General features: G+C 55.7%; 1 protein-coding gene across 1 annotated transcript in view; it reads right to left on the reverse strand.

The window, feature by feature from the left end:
- Window positions 1-19,265, reverse strand: part of LOC144252166 (paired box protein Pax-8-like) — a 69,965-nt gene that overhangs the window by 15,527 nt on the left and 35,173 nt on the right. The window contains exons 2-7 of the mRNA XM_077794674.1: window positions 8,883-9,048; window positions 6,946-7,143; window positions 5,221-5,309; window positions 4,768-4,893; window positions 4,453-4,628; window positions 448-568 (exon numbers count right to left, since the gene is read on the reverse strand). Coding sequence (XP_077650800.1) covers window positions 448-568; window positions 4,453-4,628; window positions 4,768-4,893; window positions 5,221-5,309; window positions 6,946-7,143; window positions 8,883-9,048 — 876 coding nt within the window. The remainder of the gene's footprint in view (window positions 1-447; window positions 569-4,452; window positions 4,629-4,767; window positions 4,894-5,220; window positions 5,310-6,945; window positions 7,144-8,882; window positions 9,049-19,265) is intronic.

Below are 19,265 nucleotides of genomic sequence, written 5' to 3' on the forward strand. Positions count from 1 at the left end.
GACCAAATGTCCCCAGTTTCAGCATCTGGCTCCTTGCCTTTGGGTCCCTGTTCTTCCACGGGGTCCTGGGGGGCCTGCACCACTCCCTGGCACCCCCAGAGCGCCTGTCCCTTCGTAGCCTGTCCAGACGGCACCGGAACCGCGCCTGGGCGCCGCCACCTCCGCCAAGTCGCGGGACACAAAGCCGCGGTGCTGGCCCAGGTGTGGCAGGTGGCCCTGGGCCCGCAGGTGCGATGCCGCCTGTGCCTGCAGGAGGGCGCCAGGAGACCCAGGAGGTGGGCTGAGGCACGCCCCCTTGTCCCCCTGGAGGCCCAGCCTGCAGCCCACCTCTCCTCTCCCGGCTGGGGCCACAGACGCTCCTCCTGACACCAGCCACATCTGCCCTCCCCTGCCCTCCAGTCGCCCTCGCAGCTGGGCCCGGGCAGCCCAGGCGCCTTGGCATCCTACCTGCCACCACGGGGTAGCTCTGGTGAGTCGACAGGTTGCGCCCCAGGGGCGTGTTGGAAGGGGTCAAGGTGGCCTTCCCATCCTCCAGGGTGCTGTTGAGCAAGGGCAGCGGGTAGAGGCCCTGCGGGGGAAAGAGGAATCAGTAGGGCACAGGGAGGCCCTGGCTAAGTTTTCCAGAGCCTGCAGCCTGTCTCTGGACATGAAGGCCCTAATCTCCCCCAGGAAAGGCCCCTTTCCTCCTTGGCTCCTGGTGTCCCTTGTTCCAGGTGGCCTGTTGAAGGAATTCCTATTCTGCAATTCAAAGCCTGCTGTTCTCCAAGTCCCACAGTGTGAGTGCCTCTTCCAGGGCCCAGAGTTCAAGGTTGGCTGGTGGAAGGAGAGTCCAGGTACAGGATGGCTGGTGTCCTTTAAGGAACTGTGTCCTGGCTGGACACTGGTCTCTCCTTGTCCCCTCACATGGTTTGAGCATGGTCAATGCCAGTGGCTGGAACAGGCAGTTCACAGTCCTGCACACCACTATTTATGTATTCACCTTCAAATAGAAAATGCAGGCACAGTGGGTCCCAGCGGCACACGGGAGGCTGAGGCAAGAGGGTGGCTTGAGTTCAAAGCCCACCTCAGCAAAAGCAAGGTGCTAAGCAACTCAGTGAGACCCTGCCTCCAAATAAAATACAAAATGGGGTAGCTCAGTGGTTGAGTGCCCCTGAGTTCAATCCCCAGCAACAGCAACAACAAAAAAAAAAAGAAAAAAGAAAAAAGAAAAGAAAAGAAAATGAGGCACAGAGAGGTTCAGAAACTCCACACCCTCCCCTGTGGGCTGGAGGCGGGATCAGATTCCAGTGCCCTGCTGTGTCACCCGCCCTAAACTGGATGACATCCTGACCACTTCTTACACTAATATTGGGGTTTTGCCTGTCAATCTCATGGAGTCCCCCCCTCCCCAGTCCCTTGACATGAGTGCATGTGACCATGTCTGTTTGGTACATGTAGAGGCTGGACCACGAGGGTAAATGTCCCTGTTTTGTCCTAAACCTAGGACATCAGAGTCTGACTCTGGTTCACAGGACAGGTGCATTCTCTCTCCAAAGCCAAGCCAAAAGCAGCATGCAGATTCTGCTTGAAAGATGCTTGCTGTTCATTTTGGTTGCAAATCTTTATCAGGTGCTCTTGGTTATTTCCACTGAGCAGGGCTCTCCATAAAGCTGCAGCGCTTTCTGGTTGCATGCTGGGCACCTTTGGAAGCTGCAGGCAATTCTGGAGGGCACCAGGGCACCATTAGCATGTAGCAGCAATTACTGACTAAGTGGTGCTCTGGTTCCATGCCTTCCGAGGGCTCTAACTCCCAGGCAGGGCGGAGTTGCTCAGAGCCTGGCCTGGCTTAATGAAATTGAATAAAATCCCTAAATTCTAGACAGTGTAAGAAAAATTTGAAAGGCCTTTGGTTGAGTTGATTTGATATCAAAATATTTACTCAAGATATTTCTAGTCTCCAAAAACCAGGCTATTCAATGAAAGAAGAAAAAAGAAACAACTAGAGTCTAACATTTTTGAATAGCTTAAACATCTCAGAGATGACTGGATTGTTTTCTGGGGTTGAACCTAGATTTGGGGCAGAGCTGCACAATGCTTCAGAACTCAGGCAAGCCAAGGCGTTTAGTCTACTTGACTTCCTGCATCCTTGCTCTCACCTGTGTGAGCAGGTGGGAATCAGACCTAGTCCTGAACTCCCCTATTCCAATAGACCTAGGATCTACTTGACTGATGTGAAGAGTGAATGAGATATTATCTACAAACTTATATGCAACATTCATCCCAGAATGCTTGCTGACAACAGATGCTCAATGAGCAGTTATGATAGATATTATTTGGGGGTTTGGGGAAGAGTCAGAAGCTGCCAAATTCTTGGTCTCTGGCATCATAATATCCACGCTCTGTTGGTCCGCTTCTTGGTGGGCTTGTGAACTAGCAGAAGGAGAGCTCTACGGGCTTCTGATGATGCTCCCTAGTAAAACAGCAACCAGGACAGAGGCCACCAGAAGTTCCCGTTAAACTTTTCCCCCCGATTGTTTTTCCAGACAAGAAGCTGGTGTCTTTGCCCCATGCTAAGGTCAAGTGTGAGAATCAGTGCTTTGCTCTTGGATCCCCCAGCCAGAGGGCCTCTCTGTGCTCATGTGTGAGAACACAGTGTTACTCTGGAAGCACAGTCAGTACCAAAGGCTGGGGAGGCAGGGGCTCAGACCTAAGAAGCCCTGGGCACAGGCTGGGTTCTCCGTGCCCCTCACCACCCAGCCAGGTGCCTGAGAGAAGGAGTGATTCACAGTCTGCACCTGGATTTCCTCCTCTGTAGGCTGCCTGGTGGTGGCAGTTTGAAGGTTTTCAGATGCTTTTGCTTGGTCTTCATTCAAGCCAGGATGTATATGGAAGCATCTTTGCCAAGCAGGTAAAGTGGCACCATCTGAATAAACCCGGGGCTGGTAGGCCTGAGCCTGGCAGCCATCTATTTCCTCAAGCCTTTGCCTGCTCTCTGGGCCTGGGCTATCTCCACACACAGGACTGGGTGGTCCCTGAGGTCCCCTCTAGCTCTGAGAGCCTCTCATTCCTGGATCCCCCGAATATGTATGCCAGCAGGGTCCAGGGGCTGTCTGTAGCCAGGCAGAGTCCTTTGGGAGTGAGGTTGGAGCCAGGAAATGGCTCTGGGACCCAGCAGGTGCCCAGGTGTTATCAGGGGGTTTCTTTGCTCTCTGGGGCAGCTGGAGCTGCACTCTGGTTTCTGCAGGCTTGCTCCCACAGAGAGGCCATCCTATAGGCCACTATGGATGCCCTGTCCCCTCCTGGAGCTGTGCCGACCCTCGGATGAGCACCCAGGCCCTCTCCCAGGTCTGCCGATGGCCAGCTCTCTCTGCACCCCTCATCGTTGTCACAGCCAAGGCTGATAAAATCGCTGACGCAGATCGACTGCCCAGCTGTGGGGCTGGCTGGGGGCCAGCAGTCCAGCCGGCCACTGGCGACTGTTCAGTTGATCATTGGCAGCACCCCCTACTGTCCTACTTAGATCTTAAAGGTGTACATACACACACACATAGTCTTGCCTCCGTTCTGGATCAGCGTGGGCCCCCCAGAGATGCTCCTCAGTGGGCTGACTTGGGGGCTAGACTCAATGCTCCCCAGACAATATGAACCCAGGGCTCAGTGGTTGCCAGCGAGGCAGAGGCTCTGCTGGCCTCGGGAAGGGACCTCTCACATCTCGCTCAGCTTTTCCCAGAGGCCGACCTGTCCTGGGTGCTGGGAAGAAAGACTCCCAGAAGCTGGTGACCTACTGTCCCGATTTCCCCAGGTGCCTCTGTGCCCTCTTGGGACAGCCTTGAGTGGCTATTCCAAGAGGCACGCAGAGTTCGGTGCTGGGGACGAGAGCCATGGCCGACAGCCACGGCCGAGAGCCTGTGCCACCCTCCAGACACCACTGTGCCTCGCTTCGCCCACTAGGTCCTTTCCATGCACCTGAGAAGTCCCCAGGAGCCACGTGTGGGTCGCAGGACCAGAGACAGGGGACGGAGCACATCTGAGGGGCAGGGGTGGATTTGCAGAGCGGCGTTGAGCTGAGTCATAGCGGCCAAGTGGTATTTTTCCAGGAGGAGAAGTAGGAGGAAAGGCATTCTCCGAGGAGGGCACATGGTGTGCCAGGGCAGAAGGGTGTGGACGAGGGTGGCATGCTTGGGGACATGAGTAATGCAGGCTCATGGGGTGTGCAAGGGGAGGTGGGGCCAGAAGGGTGCTCAGGTCATAGTGGGAAGGCCACTTGACAGTGTCAACGTCCGGCCCTGATAGCACAGAGATGGCACCCCTGGCTATGCCACCCACCCTTAAAGGGATAGGCTCCAAGGTGAGGGCAGGCGAGAGGCCAGGAGTGGAGCTGCCGGAGCACCCAGGGAAATCGAGGCTCGAGGCTGCGTGGAGCAGGTGCCCCAGCCCCCAGCCCCAGAGCTCTGCGGACTCAGCCTGGCTCACCTGCTCGCCTTTGGTGTGGCCGGGGGAGGCGTAGGCCTCGGGGTAATGCTGCCTCTCGAACGGGCACTCGAGTGGCTCCAGGTGGTGCTGGCTGAAGGCGTCCGTGTGCAGGTGCTTCCGGGGCCTGCTGCTGCTGCTCTGGGAGTCGATGCTGAGCCGGCAGCTATCCTGGTCACCTGCGTGGCCAGGCAGGGAGAAGGCTTTCAGGGGACCCATCCACCCATCCCGGGGGCCAAGAGCCGGGCTCCAGGTCTGGGCCTGCGACCCTGCAAGGGTCAGACCCCGAGTGTCCCCGCCCATCCCCACAGGACTCACTGTCATCCATTTTCCTCTTGCTGTTGCTGCCAGGCTGGGCGATTCCCAGGAGCCCATTGATGGAGTAGGTGGAGCCAAGGGAGTCCGACTGGGGGGACTCAGGGGGCGTGACAGCGGAGCTGGGGACTGCAGTGGGTGAGAGGGAGAGTGTCAAGCTGAGGGAGTGCCCCCAGCCCCTGCAGCCATCCTGGAGGGACCAGCTGGCCACGTGGTGACCCGAGCCCTGAGCCCTGATGGCAGCTGGAGTCACCCATGCCTGTCCTTTCCACCTCTCTGTGTCCACGGGACCTTCCATGGGGACCAAGACAGGCTTGTCAACTCGACAGCTCCGTCCACGCAGGGGCTGGGGCAGGTGGGTGGCGTGGGTGCTGGGATGCATCTGGGGGCTCCTGGGGACGCGGTGGGGATCTGTGTGCCAGGGGTTTTGTGAGCTTCCAAGCCCCCAGAACTCACTCAGTGTGTGTCCTGGACTCAGGGACTTGGTGGCCACGCAGCTGTCCATGGGGAGGTTAAACGGTTGCTGCACTTTGGTCCGGATGATTCTGCGAGGAAGAACAAAACGTCACTAGAGAAAGAGGAGGAAACAGGCCCCAGCGCTGCCCAGGTGGGTGGCCTTTCTGACACTCCACTGGTCACCTCAGAGGGGTTTCCGCCTCAGCTAGTCCACATCCGTTATGGTGAGGATGCGAGGTGTCCCTAAAGCTCAGGTGTGAGACAATGCCAGAAGGTTCAGAGGAGAAATGGCTGGGGTGACAGCCTCAGCCCAGCCAGTGAACTGACCCCTGCTGGGGTGAGCTGATGGCAGCTGAGGTTGTGGGTGTGGCTGGGCAGGTGGGCATGGGGCTGGCCCTGGGCTACATACTTGTATCTGGCGAGTGGAGTCTCTCTCTGCTTCCTGATCCCCATGTGAGCCTCTTCCCTCCGCCACACTCTCCTGCTATGATGTTTAGCCTCACTCCAGCCTGAGGAATGGAGCCTGCTGTCTATGGACTGAGACCTCTGAAACCGTGGGCCCTCAATAATTCTTCCTCCTCTATAGAGGTGATGCTCGGGTCATTTAGTCACAGCAACGAGAAAGCTAACTAGAACAACATCCAAATCCCCGATCTCTGTCTTCACACCGGCCCTGCCTGTGTCCTCATGTCATGTTGGAAACATCGGTCACTCAAGGTCAAGTGCAGATGGGGCATCTGCCTGCCCCTCCCAATCAAGCTCGTCCCCAAGTTCTGTGGATTTGACCTTGATAACCTCTCCAGCCTTGATCCTTCCTTGATAACCTCAGTGCATGCCAACAGTGTTCTTTCCCACCGCGGGCACTCATGGCCCACCCCATCCACTCTTGACCCTTTCCAATCGACTCACCCTATTGGGGCAAGGTGAGATTTTTGAAATGCAAGTCAGCATCCTGCTTAAAATCTGACAAGGGCTCTGAGGTCAAAAGCAAAGAGTATATAACTTGGCACCAACCCCTCAGCATGCCTCAGGTTCCCTTCCCTCTGTCTACTGGCTCTCCTTTAGCTTCTTGTATAAGACTGTGTTAGCCACAGGGCATTTGAATGTCTCCTTTTTGACTAGTCAGCTCTTCTTCCTTGCCTCTTACTCAGGGGAAGCCTTTCATAACCCCATAAAGTCACCCTGTGCTGGTCCACATGCCCCCATGTTCCTGTCCTTAGCAGGACTTGGAACTGCATTTTTATAGTGTCTGTGTGGGTACTGGGTTTGCGTCTATGCTCCCATTAGAGTGTAAGCTGTACAGGGGAGGAGTTTTGTGTCCCCGGGGCCTGCAGGTGACGGGTAACTGAGTGAGTGATGAATAATGGATGAAGAGTAAGCACTTGATGGGCTGTAGCTATCTGCAGGGCTGAACAGATGACCAGGTGCTTGCATGGGGCCAGGAGAGGGGTCAGGAGATGACCAGTTCAGGAACATTCTTTGGTCCAATGAAAGAGGATGTGGTATCTGAGGAAGGAAGGTGCAGATGGGGGTCCCTGTGGAGTGGGGCAGGGGGAGGGTGCCTCCAGTGTGGAGAGAGGAGGTGGGGGAACAACTGTGGGGACGGAGAGGTCCTGCCAACTCTGCAGCCCAAGGCCCGAGTCCCTCTGGGTTGGGCCCCTGCTTGGTTCCTTCATGATCCCAAAGCCAGGCGCCTGCCCAAGGCCAGAGGCTGCAGTCTCTCACCTGTTGATGGAGCTGACACTGGGCACGGTGTCATTCTCACAGACGCCCTCGGCCAGGAGCCAGTCCCTGATCTCCCAGGCAAACATGGTGGGGTTCTGCCGCTTGTAATCCCCGATCTTCTCCACCACCTTGGGGGTGGCCACCTTGGGCTTGGAGCCCCCTATCACTCCAGGCCGGATGCTTCCAGTCTCGTAGTACCTACTCCAATAGAGAACCCCAAAGAATTATCCAATATGCAGGGGGTCTTTGGGGGGGGGATGTTGCCAGAGCCTCCCCCCCCTTTGTCTGTCTGAAGCTTCTGGGGAAGGCCATGGGAGTGAGGTGCCCAAGGCTGCCTCCGGCACCTGGCGTGCCCAGAACTGTCCACATCCCTTTCTTGAGGAGGCTCATGCTGCGGCCAAACCAGAGCCCTCTGCTGGACGCCCCGGCTCCTCTCCTTGCCTTGCCTCTTTCCAGGCTCTGCCTGCCCCCATCAGGGCCAGGGGCATGAGGTGTCCCCTGTAAGAAGGGGCATCTTGGCTGGGCCCAGCGGGAAGCATGGGGCACAGTGGCGGTTTCTCTGGGCTGAAGGCTGACTGATCTTCTCCTTGACCATCCTGCTTCCACTGCCGGTGTGAGGCTGGTACCCTGGACTCTGGAGGCCAGCCTTGGGGATCCCTGGCCAGGCTCAGTCCCTCAAGCTGAGCCTGCTGGCGTCCAGCCTCTGCCCCGCTCTCTGCTGTGGCAGATGGGTGGCCTGGGTCAGGACATCGTCCCCTCCCTGCTGTAGACACCCTCTTCTGCCATCGGGGCCAAACTCTTCCAAATTCTGTTGGTCACTAGTGACCAGAGCTCCCCTCCTGTCTGGGACTCCACAGCCATCTCAGAAATCCCCTCTCCTGGACCCCAACCTGACAGCCCAGGGCAGGGAGTCGGGGTTTCCAGGGTTCACTTACAGCCAGGCCCTTTGCCTCCTGGCACCCAGGGTCCCCCTGAATCCATGTGCGGGGTGGAGGAGGGGGACGGGTGCATGGAACTACCTCAAAACCCAGAGTCCTCCAGGGCGGGGCATTTCTGCTGGAAGCCTGTGCTGCCCCTGCCCCCCTGAAGTAGTTCCCCACCTGGTTGCAGGGGGAAGGTGGGGGCCTAGACCCAGTCCCCTAAATCAGTCTGAGCTGGAGCACAGACACTTAATTGTATTGTTATGTTTAAGTTTCTTCCAGGGCAGCTGGGGCTGAGGGCCACCATGTTGGGTGCTTATAGAGCAACAGTGCCCAGGGGTCCTTAGTGTCACCTCATAAGAATCCCAGCCTCTAGGCCTGACTCCCAGAGAGGCTACTCAGGGAGGCCGAGCTGGGCCTAGAGACTGAGCAAGCCACTCCCTTGCTTCTGTCGCAGGGGCACAAACCCAGACGTCCCCCTTGCAGTGGTTAGACCCCAGGAGCCTTCTCTACTGTGGGGCCCTCCTAGGGGCCCCATTTCCCTAGGTGTCACCAGAGAAGGAACTGGGGGGTGAGTCTCCTGTATGAAGAGCAAAGACGGCTGCAGAAACAAGACATGGGTAAAGGAGAAAAAGGAGCCAGGCGCAGTGGTGCACCCTGTCATCCCAGCAGCTCAGGAGGCCGAGGCAGGAGGATGGCGAGGTCAAGGCGGGCCTCAGCAGTGGTGAGGCGCTAGGCAACTCAGTGAGACTCTGTCTCCAAATAAAATAGAAAATAGGGCTGGGGATGGGGCTCAGTGGTCGAGTGCCCTGAGTTCAGTCCTGTTAACCCCCTTTCCCCCCAAAAGAGAGAAGCCAAAGGAAGGAGAAACGGGCAGAGAAGGAAGCGAGGACAGGAAACAGCAGGAGGCCATAGCGGGCAGAGGCGCCACCACACCCTGTCTGGGTCCCAGGACTGAAGCTGGACGTGGGAGGCCAGCTCTGCAGAGCGTGGGGGCGCACTGAACTGCGAGCTTACCTGCCGAGGATCTTGCTCACGCAGCCGTGGCTGACGCGGAGCTGGCGAGAGATGTCGCAGGGCCTCACGCCCTGGTGGGCCAGGTCCACGATGCGCTGGCGCACCACTTCGGGCAGGGGTCTGCCGTTCACAAAGGCCCCTCCCAGCTGGTTCAGCCCACCATGGCCTGGAAACACAACACTCCGGGGAGAGTGGTCAGGATCAGGCGGGGAGATGGGGAAGCATAGGCTGCAGGTGTGCGACCGTGACTGAGCCCCGATGACTGAGCCCCGCAGTGACTGAGCTCCAACTTGGAGTCCCACCTCCTGGATGGGGCACCAGTGGTCCTTATGCTCAGACCCGACACCCACTGCTGGTTCCAGAGGGGCGCAGCATGCCCTGGGGGCCCTTGGGGCCTGTCCTGTCTCCTTCTGACCAAGCCCTTCACTCCAGACACCAAGCCCCTTCCTTCCTCTGAAGGCAGGTAAGGAGAAATACACAGGGTGTCCTGGGGGACCCTCTGCTCCCTGGGTCTCCTTTCCTTTTCTATGAAATGAGGGCTCAGGAGGAGATCCATAGTCTCCCCATTTCTCTTTAAACCACAGAAGTGGTGTTGAAACCCGGTCACAAACAAACACCAAAGAATGAACACAGAGCTTCTCTGGTTGAGCTGGGGGGAGTGGACCCCAGCCCTGACGGCGGGTGTCCTGCCTGAGAGAGCCTCAGGGTTTCTCCTCTAACAGGTCAGAGCACTAAAATGGTGGGCAGAGGCCTGACTGGGGACCCCATGGGCTCCAGGACGGCCCCGTCAGGCCGCAGACTCTCAGCTGCTTTCCTGCTCTGGCCTCGGTCCTCCTCCATTCTGAGCCCATTCTCTCAGCAGACCTGAGCTGACTGAGTGCCCACTCTGTGCCAGCCGCGGTGGGAGGCTCATGGTCACTGAGGTAAATAAGGCAGACCCCAGCCCGCTCTCGCCTCATGGCTTTATTATAGTAAAATCCCAAAGTAGCAAACAGTCCCTTGGAACCAGAGGAGGGGACCTGGCCCCTGTCAGGGAATCACAGAAGGGTTCCTGGAAAGTCGAAGCTGAGGCCAAAGGTAAAGAGGTGCCCGCCGAGTGGCAGAAGAAGGAGAAAACTATTCTGGGCAGTGGAACAGCGTATGCAAAGGCTTTGAGGCCAGAGGGCACCATCGGTCAGACTCCCTGACATATTCCACTCCATGAAACCACCCAGTGGGGCTAATTTTAGGACTCAGATCTCCACTTATTCAACCAGGGGACTGGGACCAGGAGAATTTTAGCGACTTGATTTACATGACTCATTTGAGACTCAAGACTATACCAGAAAGAGCCAGGATCCACCCGAAGTCTGAGGCTCAGACCGGAGCTGCTCCCAGGCTACCCAATGGCTCAGTGGCCAGAGCTGGCCAGTGAGGTGTGGGACTGGCCTGCAGTCCTTTCTGAAGGTGCTGTGGCCTGGGTAGGGAAGGTCTTTTCACACCAGAGCATGATTTGGTGGATGACCTGGAGGTGGTCAGAACCCCGGGGTGGGAGTCAGAGAGAGCCGGCAGGCGAGAAGGAGCCATGACCAGGCCCCTGTGGGAGCCAGTGGAGTCTATTTATGACTGCGGGCGGGAATGGTCTTAGCTGGGCACCGAGTGCCTTTCATTGCCCAGTGACAGCACGTTCTGAGCTGCCTGTCCATGTCTCCTCAGGGGCTCCAGCGGCCTTCAGCAGAACAGCTTTCTTAAAACAAAGGGTTGTGAGCCTCAGCGCGGCCCAGACAGTGGGAAGAGCGGCCCCTCACGCTGGCCCCTCGGGCCACGCATCTCCCCCACTCGCCATCGAACTGCCCTTTGGATCTTTTGGGCCCCGAGGCTAAACCAAAGGGGTGCTGGACAATTTCCCAAAGAGACACGACCTGCTAGGTCCAGCTTTGCCCCCATTTTCCAGAACTTCCGATGCCCATACGAGGAGGAGGCTTGGGTGTTTGTGCCAAGGCCAAGAACCACGATTCCTGCCTCCACCTGACCTGTTCCAATCTCATCCTTTGAGAATGTGGTTTTGGGGTTGGTTTGCCACCCCAGTGTTTCTGTCTATTGAACAGTTAACGTGACTTCTCGTCGTGTCTGCTGCTGTCCTGGGACAAGTGCCACAAGAAGACGAGGATGGGTGTGGAGAAGTGTTGGGTGGCTGAAAATCCTGATAGAAATGAGAATGTTTTTCTGATTTTGTTTTTTGTTCACATGGCCGAGGGCTCTGACCCAGGCAAGGCCCCAGGTCTTTCCAACGTAAGTGTGTGTCAGAATCACTAAGGAGGTTGGCAAAAATGGCTGGACTCAAGGCTGTTTCTGAATTAGTAGGTCTATGATGGAACCAAGAATCTGTGTTTCTAAGAAGTTTCCAGATGGTGTGACTGTTACTAGTCTGAGACCATGCGGAGGTCCCTGGTTTAGGCCAGGTAATGGCTGGTGAAGACAATTTTAAGAGAATGACTCTGCTTGTTCCCCTTTCCTCCAACCCCTTCTCCTAACAAGTATTCTTTATGTACTTTGGTTTTCTTTTTCTTTTTTTTTTTTTTTTGTACTAGGGATTGAGCCCGGGGTCACTTAACCACTGAGCCACATCCCCAGCCCTTTTTGGTTTTTGATTTTAAAACAGGGTCTCTCTAAGTTGCTTAGGGCCTTGATGAATTGCTGAGGCTGGCCTTGAACTTGCCAGCCTCCTGCCTCAGCCTCTGGAGCCGCTGATTACTGGTGTGTGCCACCAAGCTGGGCTTGTACTTTGGATTTCATTTCTTTTAAACTCAATGACCCATCCACCAAGTGCCAATCATGACTGAGATACCAAGTGCTGAGGCTCAAACCTTGATGCTGTCCCTTGGGTCCTTAAACCCTTTCAGTGGATACAATCAGATAAATTGGGAATTGCCATGTCAGAGGGAGAAGTCCCCAAGAGAGGTCAGTCCAGCTGTGAAGTGATCGGAGGGCAGTTGCAGGGAGGAGAGACTAGGAGGTGACCCAGGAAGGCATTTCCACAGGAAGCAGGAGCAAATCCCATGTGTAAAGTCTTGGTGACTTGGAGAAGTTGAGAGGCATGGACAGGCAGGAAGGTGAGCTGGAGAGGGCTGGCAGCTGTGGATGAAGTGGCTCCTATGGTTTGAGGTTTTGAACCGAGTCCCTGCAATGGAAGGACTTTCATCTTTCCTGTGTCCGGTGTGGGGGAGTGGACTTTTCTAGGTGAGTCACCACCAAACACCCAGAGGTGGGTGCAGGCTTCCTTCCTGCCCTGGGGAGTGGCCTGGTGCCCACTGTGCTGACCCCCTTTCTATGCTGCTCTGCAGACGGGTGGGCCTGAGGCCGGAAGCCAGCAGTGAATAGGAGCCCCTGGCTGGGCGCGAGGTGGGTGCAGGGAAGGTGTGAGCCAGGAAGAGATCTGAGGTTTAAGCAAAGACCCTTTGCCTTCTAGAGGGGCGTGGGTGGGGAGGGGTGGGTGTGGAGAAGGAAGATCTGTGGCCCTGGCCGGATGCTGCAGACAGGGGGCCAGAGCTTTCTCAGGTCCAAGGGGACTTAACCTTAGCTCTACGTGGGGCTTGCTCTCTCCTTTGGGAAGGTGATGTTAAGAGAGGTGTAGGGCCATCTTTATAATTTTTTCACCACTTAGAAGACTCTAAAGAGCAGGGACAGGAGAAGAAAAAGGAGGCTGATGTCCCGAGAGTCTCATTACATGCACTGATATCAAACCTTCAAGATGCAGGAAGACTTCTCCCATGCCCTGGAGTTCTTTGCTCACGTCCCCGTCACAGATCAACTGCGTGAACAGAAGCTTTATCTAGTGTGGATTCCTGTGCATTCCTCAAGGGCAGGGCCTGTCTTTGTCTCCCTAACACCTGGTGCACAGTTTAATCAACGCCTGCACACACATGAGCATTGTGGGGGTGGTGGCAGTGATTCGGGGATCTCCTGTGGTGACCCCCAAGTCCCAGACTCCAGCACCACCCCTGGTCTCCATCTGAGCCTGGCCCGTGCTCCAACGTTCCCCGAATGCTCGCCTGCAGGTCTGTGGTCTCTACGCCCTCCACGTTTCTCCCTTTCCAGAGTCAACTCCATGCCTTCTGCTTCAATGTGCTCCCAAAGAAAGTGTCCCAGAACCATGGAACCCCAGGGCCCCGCCTGCAGAGCAGATTAGCCTGCCACCCATGAGGTCATGGGTCACCTAGACACAGATCCTCAGATTGGGACGAAAAGAGCAGAAATGCAGGAAAGCAGCACCCTGTGTCTGCTGCACCCCAGTGTGCTGGGTGGCCCTGGGGATCTCTGTGCCTCCCTTTGTCCTCCTCAGGGGACTGGAGAAGAGAAGGTCTGAGGAAAGCTCAGACCTCAGAATCTCATTGATTCCTCCTCCTCCAACCTGTTCTAGAACCTGAGATTCCATAAAGTGTCCCCCAGGGTGTTTTGGTTTGTATTTGTCTTTGTTTTGAGACAGGATCTCACTAAGTTGCCCAGGATGGCCTTGAACTTCCGATGCTTCTGCCTCAGCCTCTGGGAGCTGGGATTACAGATATGCCCCATGGGGCCAGGCTTTCTTTTATATTGTCTATCTCCTTTCTACTCAGTCCTTCTTCTGCAGCTACAAATGCAATTAAGTTACTCCGTGTTGCCTCCCCAGCCCTTGCCTTGGAAAAAAATTCTTTTCTTGACCATGATACTCTTTATATATATATATATATATATATATATATATATATATATATATATATATATATATATATATATATAATTTGTACTAGAGACTGAACCCAGGGGTGCTTAACCACTAGCCCCTGCCCCAGCCCATTTTGGGTATTTTATTTAGAGACAGGGTCTTGCTAAGTGGCTTACGGCCTCGCTAATTGCTGAGGTTGGCCTTGAACTTGGAGATCCTCCTGCCTCAGTCTCAGGCGTGCACCACATCTGACTTTCCTGTTTTCAACCCCATTTTAAGAAGCAGGCAAATGTGCTGCTCCCGTTCCCTTCTTTCCTCGCACTGGCCCCGCTGCCTCCTGCTGGGCATGTGCGTCAGCACTTGGCCATGGAGGTAGTGCATGGCCAGGTGGGGGCTGCCCGAGGCCATGTTCTCTCTTTCCAAGGGGCTTCCACACAAGGCCGTCCACTGGCTCCTTGGACCTTCAGTCTGGGCTTTTCAATCTTTTTTCCAGCTTTTGCTCCACCATGTCTGTTGCGCCCCCACATTTCCCTCAAATCTCGGGGCTGCTCCACTCCGAGGCTCTCCTTGGCGGCTCACTCTCACTCTTCTACTACCACCCATCTTCCGAGGCATCGTGGGTGTCCCAGGTGTCTCTAGGTCTTCCTGCCACTTGCACATTCAGCTTCCTGTTGGAAATCTCCACTTAGGCAATAGAGAGGCTGCTTCTCTTGTGTTGGCTGGTGACCGCAGTGCCCTGCAAGCATGGAGCTTGTCACCTTCTGTGGCACCCTCTGGATTTGGCTTCTGCATGTCCTGGGAACTATTGGAGGATCCCCTACTGCAGGGCCCTTGCACATGCTGCTGCCTTGGCTTGGACCTCTTGTCTTATCTGTTGACTCTTGTGCATCTTGTGGAGCTCAGCTCTAGGTCACTTCTTCCAGGGGCTCTGCTTCATCCTGCAGAGCAGGTCAGGGTCTTGTTTAGATGTTCTCAGAATATCCTTTACCTTTCTCCCACAGCCTCCATCAACATGCAGGATCAATAGGACTGTTTTTTGAGAAATTTGGTTGAAAACAATAGGAGAGTTTTATAGTCAAGGGAACTTGGGGGTGGAGAACAGTGGCTGGTGAGGCTTCACGTGCTAGTTTAATTCTCTTGGTAGGTCCACAAGGAGGAGGAGAGGACTTTAATACAGGGGATTGGTTTTCTGGGTGTTGGAGAAAAATAAGAGTATTAAGGAGGAACTGAGGTGATCTGAGATGCAAGGAGGAGACAGGAAGGAGGGGGAGGAGGGATGGAGGCAGGGGGAGGAGGGAGGAAGGAGGGAGAGGAGGGATAGAGGCAGGGGGAGGAGGGATGGAGGCAGAGGGAGGAGGGAGGGAGGCAGATGGAGGAGGGAGGAAGGAAGGGGAGGAGGGAGGAGGGAGGCAGGGGAGGAGGGAGGGAGGCAGGGGAGGAGGGAGGGAGGCAGGGGGAGGAGGGATGGAGGCAGGAGGAGGAGGGATGGAGGTGGGGGAGGAGGGAGGAAGGAGAGGGAGGAGGGAGGGAGGCAGGGCGAGGAGGGAGGGAGGGAGGCAGGGGGAGGAGGAAGGAAGGAGGGAGAGGAGGGATGGAGGCAGGGGGAGGAGGGATGGAGGCAGAGGGAGGAGGGAGGGAGGCAGGGCGAGGAGGGAGGGAGGGAGGCAGGGGAGGAGGAAGGAAGGAGGGAGAGGAGGGATGGAGGCAGGGGGAGGAGGGAGGGAGGCAGAGGGAGGAGGGAGGGAGGCAGAGGGAGGAGGGAGGAAGGAAGGGGAGGAGGGAGGAGGGAGGCAGGGGAGGAGGGAGGGAGGCAGGGGGAGGAGGGGGGAAAGAGGGGGAAGAGGGAGGGAGGGAGGGAGGCAGGGATGGATGCAGGGAGGCAGAGAGGGAGGCAGGGGGAAGAGGGAGGGAGGCAGGGAGGCAGGCAGATCCACAGTCAGTCAGTGAAGCCCACACACTCTTGGCCTCCAGCAGCTTGGCTTCCTCTGACGTGTGCTCTTCGAAGTGAAGGAGGTCTAGATCCCACAGCCCAGGAGGATTGAGGCTGGCCTGCTGCTGAGGAGCCGGGGTGTGTGCGGGGCTTCCCGTGACTTGCACGCAGCCCTGGACGTCAACACTGGAGGTGTGCACACTTGCTGAGCCAAGTGTGCACACTTGGATGTGGTGGTGTGTTCTGTGGGAGCATGTTCTGCTGAGATAAGAAGCCTTCTCTCCATTTGACACCAGCGGGGAAACTGTCATTAATGGAGGTCTTTACATTCTGAGCCAAGAAGACCTGTCCTTCTAACTCTGGCGATAAAGGCTCTATGGAGGACAGCGGGGGGACAGACTCTGTCCTCATGGTTTCCAGCAGAGTTGGGGCGATGTCAACATGCATTCAGGGGAAGATCCATGAGGGCCAGGCTAAGCTGGAGGCACAGTGGATAAGAGTGCAAACTGCTCCTCCTGAGAACCAGAGAGCCCACTGAGGGGAGTTTTTGACAGCTCTGAGTGGCAATGCTGCCCCTTCAAGTCTGCCACTGTCCAGTTGGTATAAAAGAAACTGGCTTCCAGTTTTCGTTGCCAGGGAGCTCAACACTATGGTCAAGGTCAAGGACATGATCAGTCCAGCCCTGGAATTTTCGGACTCTTCAGGTACCAAGTATGCATCAGTCAATGAAGTCGTTGCAAAACAGAAACTTACTCCTAGGTATTTCAACAGAAGGGCTTTAATGCAAGGAATTGTTTTCCCAGGTGTTGGAGAAAAATAAGCACACTCAGGAGGAACTGAGGTCATTCTGAGATACAAGCTGAGTGTCCCATACAGGCTGATACAATTCCATATCTGAAAAGTTCCAGAATCCAAAATCCTTTGAGCACTAACATGATACCACAAATGAAAAGTTCCAGTCCTGGCCTCTGTGACAGGTGGCAGTCCCAACACAGGTGCATAAAAACATGGCATAAAATAACCTTCAGGATATGTGCATAAGGTGTATATGGAATATCAATGAGTGTCATTTATCTCCATAAATACATGCAAACAAATAAGCTATCTCAGTAAGTATATGCAAAAACATTACAAGATCCCCAAGGAGTCCGAAGCCCAGCACTTCTCTGGCCCAAGCATGCTGAACATGGGATGTGCAAGCCACTGCCCCAGGGCTGCAGGAAGCAGAGGGCAGAGCTAGAGTTATGGGAATGGAGATCTTGGAGAGAGTACCATGGAGCTGGGGCTTGGACCTCTGAGGGGACGTGGGAGGCTGGCCCTGGAAGGGCTGGACCAGCAGATGCAAACCCCTTGAAGGAGGAAGTCCTTCCACAGTCTCCGGCCTTCCACCACTGCCAGGTGGCCCCTTCCCTCACAGAAGTCCAAACTGATAGGCAGCTTTCAAACTTGTCCCCCTACCTGGATGCATGGGCAGGGCTCATATGGCCACTTATTTCCCTTCTCCGAAGCTGTGTAGGCAGAGTCGGGAAGCCCCTGCTCCATCGCTCCTTGCGATCTTGGCACAGGCTGCTCCTGCTTTGACTCTGCCCCTAGGTGTTCTGGGTGAGCACAGTGCAGTTAAGGGACTAGGCATGGGCCTGGCCTGGGTGGGCCCTCCACAGTGTCACCGTCACCATGACCACCTCAACCACCCTGGTTCTGTGCCAGGCCCTGCTGCAGAACAATATGCGGATCAAGACAGACGGGTCTCCACCCTCTTGGAGGTTAGGGTTTCATGGAAAGTTCTTTCTGTAGCGGTTTCAATTTAATTTTTTGTGTCTTTGCAAATGACAGAGCTCTCCCACCCCACTGGCCCCTCTTCTTGTTTTGGGATTTCCCTTTTCCAAAATCCTCAGTGATGAGACAAGGCAGAGTTCTGGATGCCTTAAGGGGCAGGAAATAATGCCAGCTCCTCCTTTCCCCTCCTGCAACGCATGACTGGGTGGTTATTCATTGAACTCCTGCGTATTCTCACTAATGCCTTCTCCCCGTCTGGGGGGCTCTTTCCCTCTGGCAGGCCCCAGTGACACTTACTGCAGCCACAAAGACCAACCTGCTCGGAGGCTCCTACAGCTTAAGCTCAGGCAAATCTCAGAGTCCCCTAAAGGATAAGAAGTCTGATTTCCTGGGATGTCCCTGCTGTGGATCATTGCAGAGGGGGGCTGTGGGTGAGGGCAAAGGAAGGAGATCAAGCATATATCCAAAAGTTTCCCCTGGATTCAGCTATGACTGGGAAAGAACCAAAACTGGCTGGTATTTCACCCATATTGGACCTAAAAGGAGGAGGAGGAAGGGGGAAGAGGAAGGGCTTTTATTCAGCCCCTGTCCCCAGTTAGCCAATGCTTAGTAACAATCTTGGGCAGCATCGTGGGGAGTGTCCATACCTGAGCCCAGTGGAGAGCCATAAATTTGGCCTTCTGGTAAGTTCTCATGGCAGGAATACCTGGGAGTCAGGAAGACCAGCATCCTCTCTTTATAGACCAGAAGAGGAGGAGCAGAGAGGTCATGGAATTTGACCAAGGGCCAGAACTCAGCCCCAGGCCGGAGCTCTCAGAGGCCATCCCAGATGGTCCCACCACCTGGCCCCTCCTGGCCCCCTCTTGGCACCCACCACTGGCAGCAGTCCCTTTTTGACTTTCCCTAGTTAGAGAGGGAACCCGAGTCCCACTCTTCCCTGTTGGGTTATTCTCCTCCACCCTCTTTGTTCACGTCCCTCTCCATTTCCTTCCTTCCCATGCCTTCCTGCTCTGTCCTGGGTCTCTTCCAGTTGCTTTACTTCCCTGTATTCCCACTCAAGCTGCTTGCCTCCTCCCCATTCTCACCAGCTCTCAGCCCCTCCCCATCAAAGATGGCGGAGGCCCCCCAGGCTGCCCTCTCCCTGCCCATTCGCCCTGAGTCTGGCCCCTCCCTCCCTTGGCAGGTTGGCCACCCCTTCCCTGCAGAATCTTGATTGCCTGCATGGCTGCTCAGGTTCTTTATCCCATCTTCCCCTCAAAGGCATCCACAGCTCCTCTGTTATTCTTGTATTAGCATTGAACCCATTAAAGCTAATTTGTTTGCCCTAATCTCCATTTATTTTTCCTTAGTTGATATTAGATTTCCCTTTCTATTGCTCCAGCATGATTTTCTCTTTGTCTTCCTAATGGTCTACCCCCCTCTCTCTTCCTCTATTAATCTGTTTGGCTTCACTGGGTGGTTTCAAGGCCTTTCTCTCCGCCTCCCACAGCCCTGGGATTAACCCTGTCACCTCCCTCCCAGGAAGGACCCCAGTGTGTGGGTTTCCAGAGATGTAGCTGCTGCAAAAGTCACCAGCCCTCTAAGCTCCCCACGAGAAGCAGTGCTGGACCTGCGGCCTGGCCTGCTCTGGAGGAAGCCATTTTGCAAGCCTTAGGCATACAGGAGCCAAAGAGCTAGAGGTACATGGGGCACCCAGAGGCTGCTCAGAGTACAGGAGGGGTCCTTGGGCAGGCTGGCCTTTGGGGTCTCCCAAGGATTTCTGCTGGCTCTCTGAAATCCTTAATGGTGGGCCAAACAACAGATGGGCCATGTTTTCTTTGTGGCTAAGCCTGGGTACTTTCTCCCAAGCTGGAGACACACTCGCTCCCCTTCCTGAGGAGGGCCACCCATGGCCCTCTACCTGTGTCTCTTATTCAGGTCTGATCTGGACAGGCCACGCCTTACTGCCCGGTGCGGCTCAACTCACAGGGCGCAGACCACCACTTCTCCTGCT

Source organism: Urocitellus parryii, unplaced genomic scaffold (genome assembly GCF_045843805.1).
Source record: "Urocitellus parryii isolate mUroPar1 unplaced genomic scaffold, mUroPar1.hap1 Scaffold_37, whole genome shotgun sequence".
NCBI classification, from domain to species: domain Eukaryota; kingdom Metazoa; phylum Chordata; class Mammalia; order Rodentia; family Sciuridae; genus Urocitellus; species Urocitellus parryii.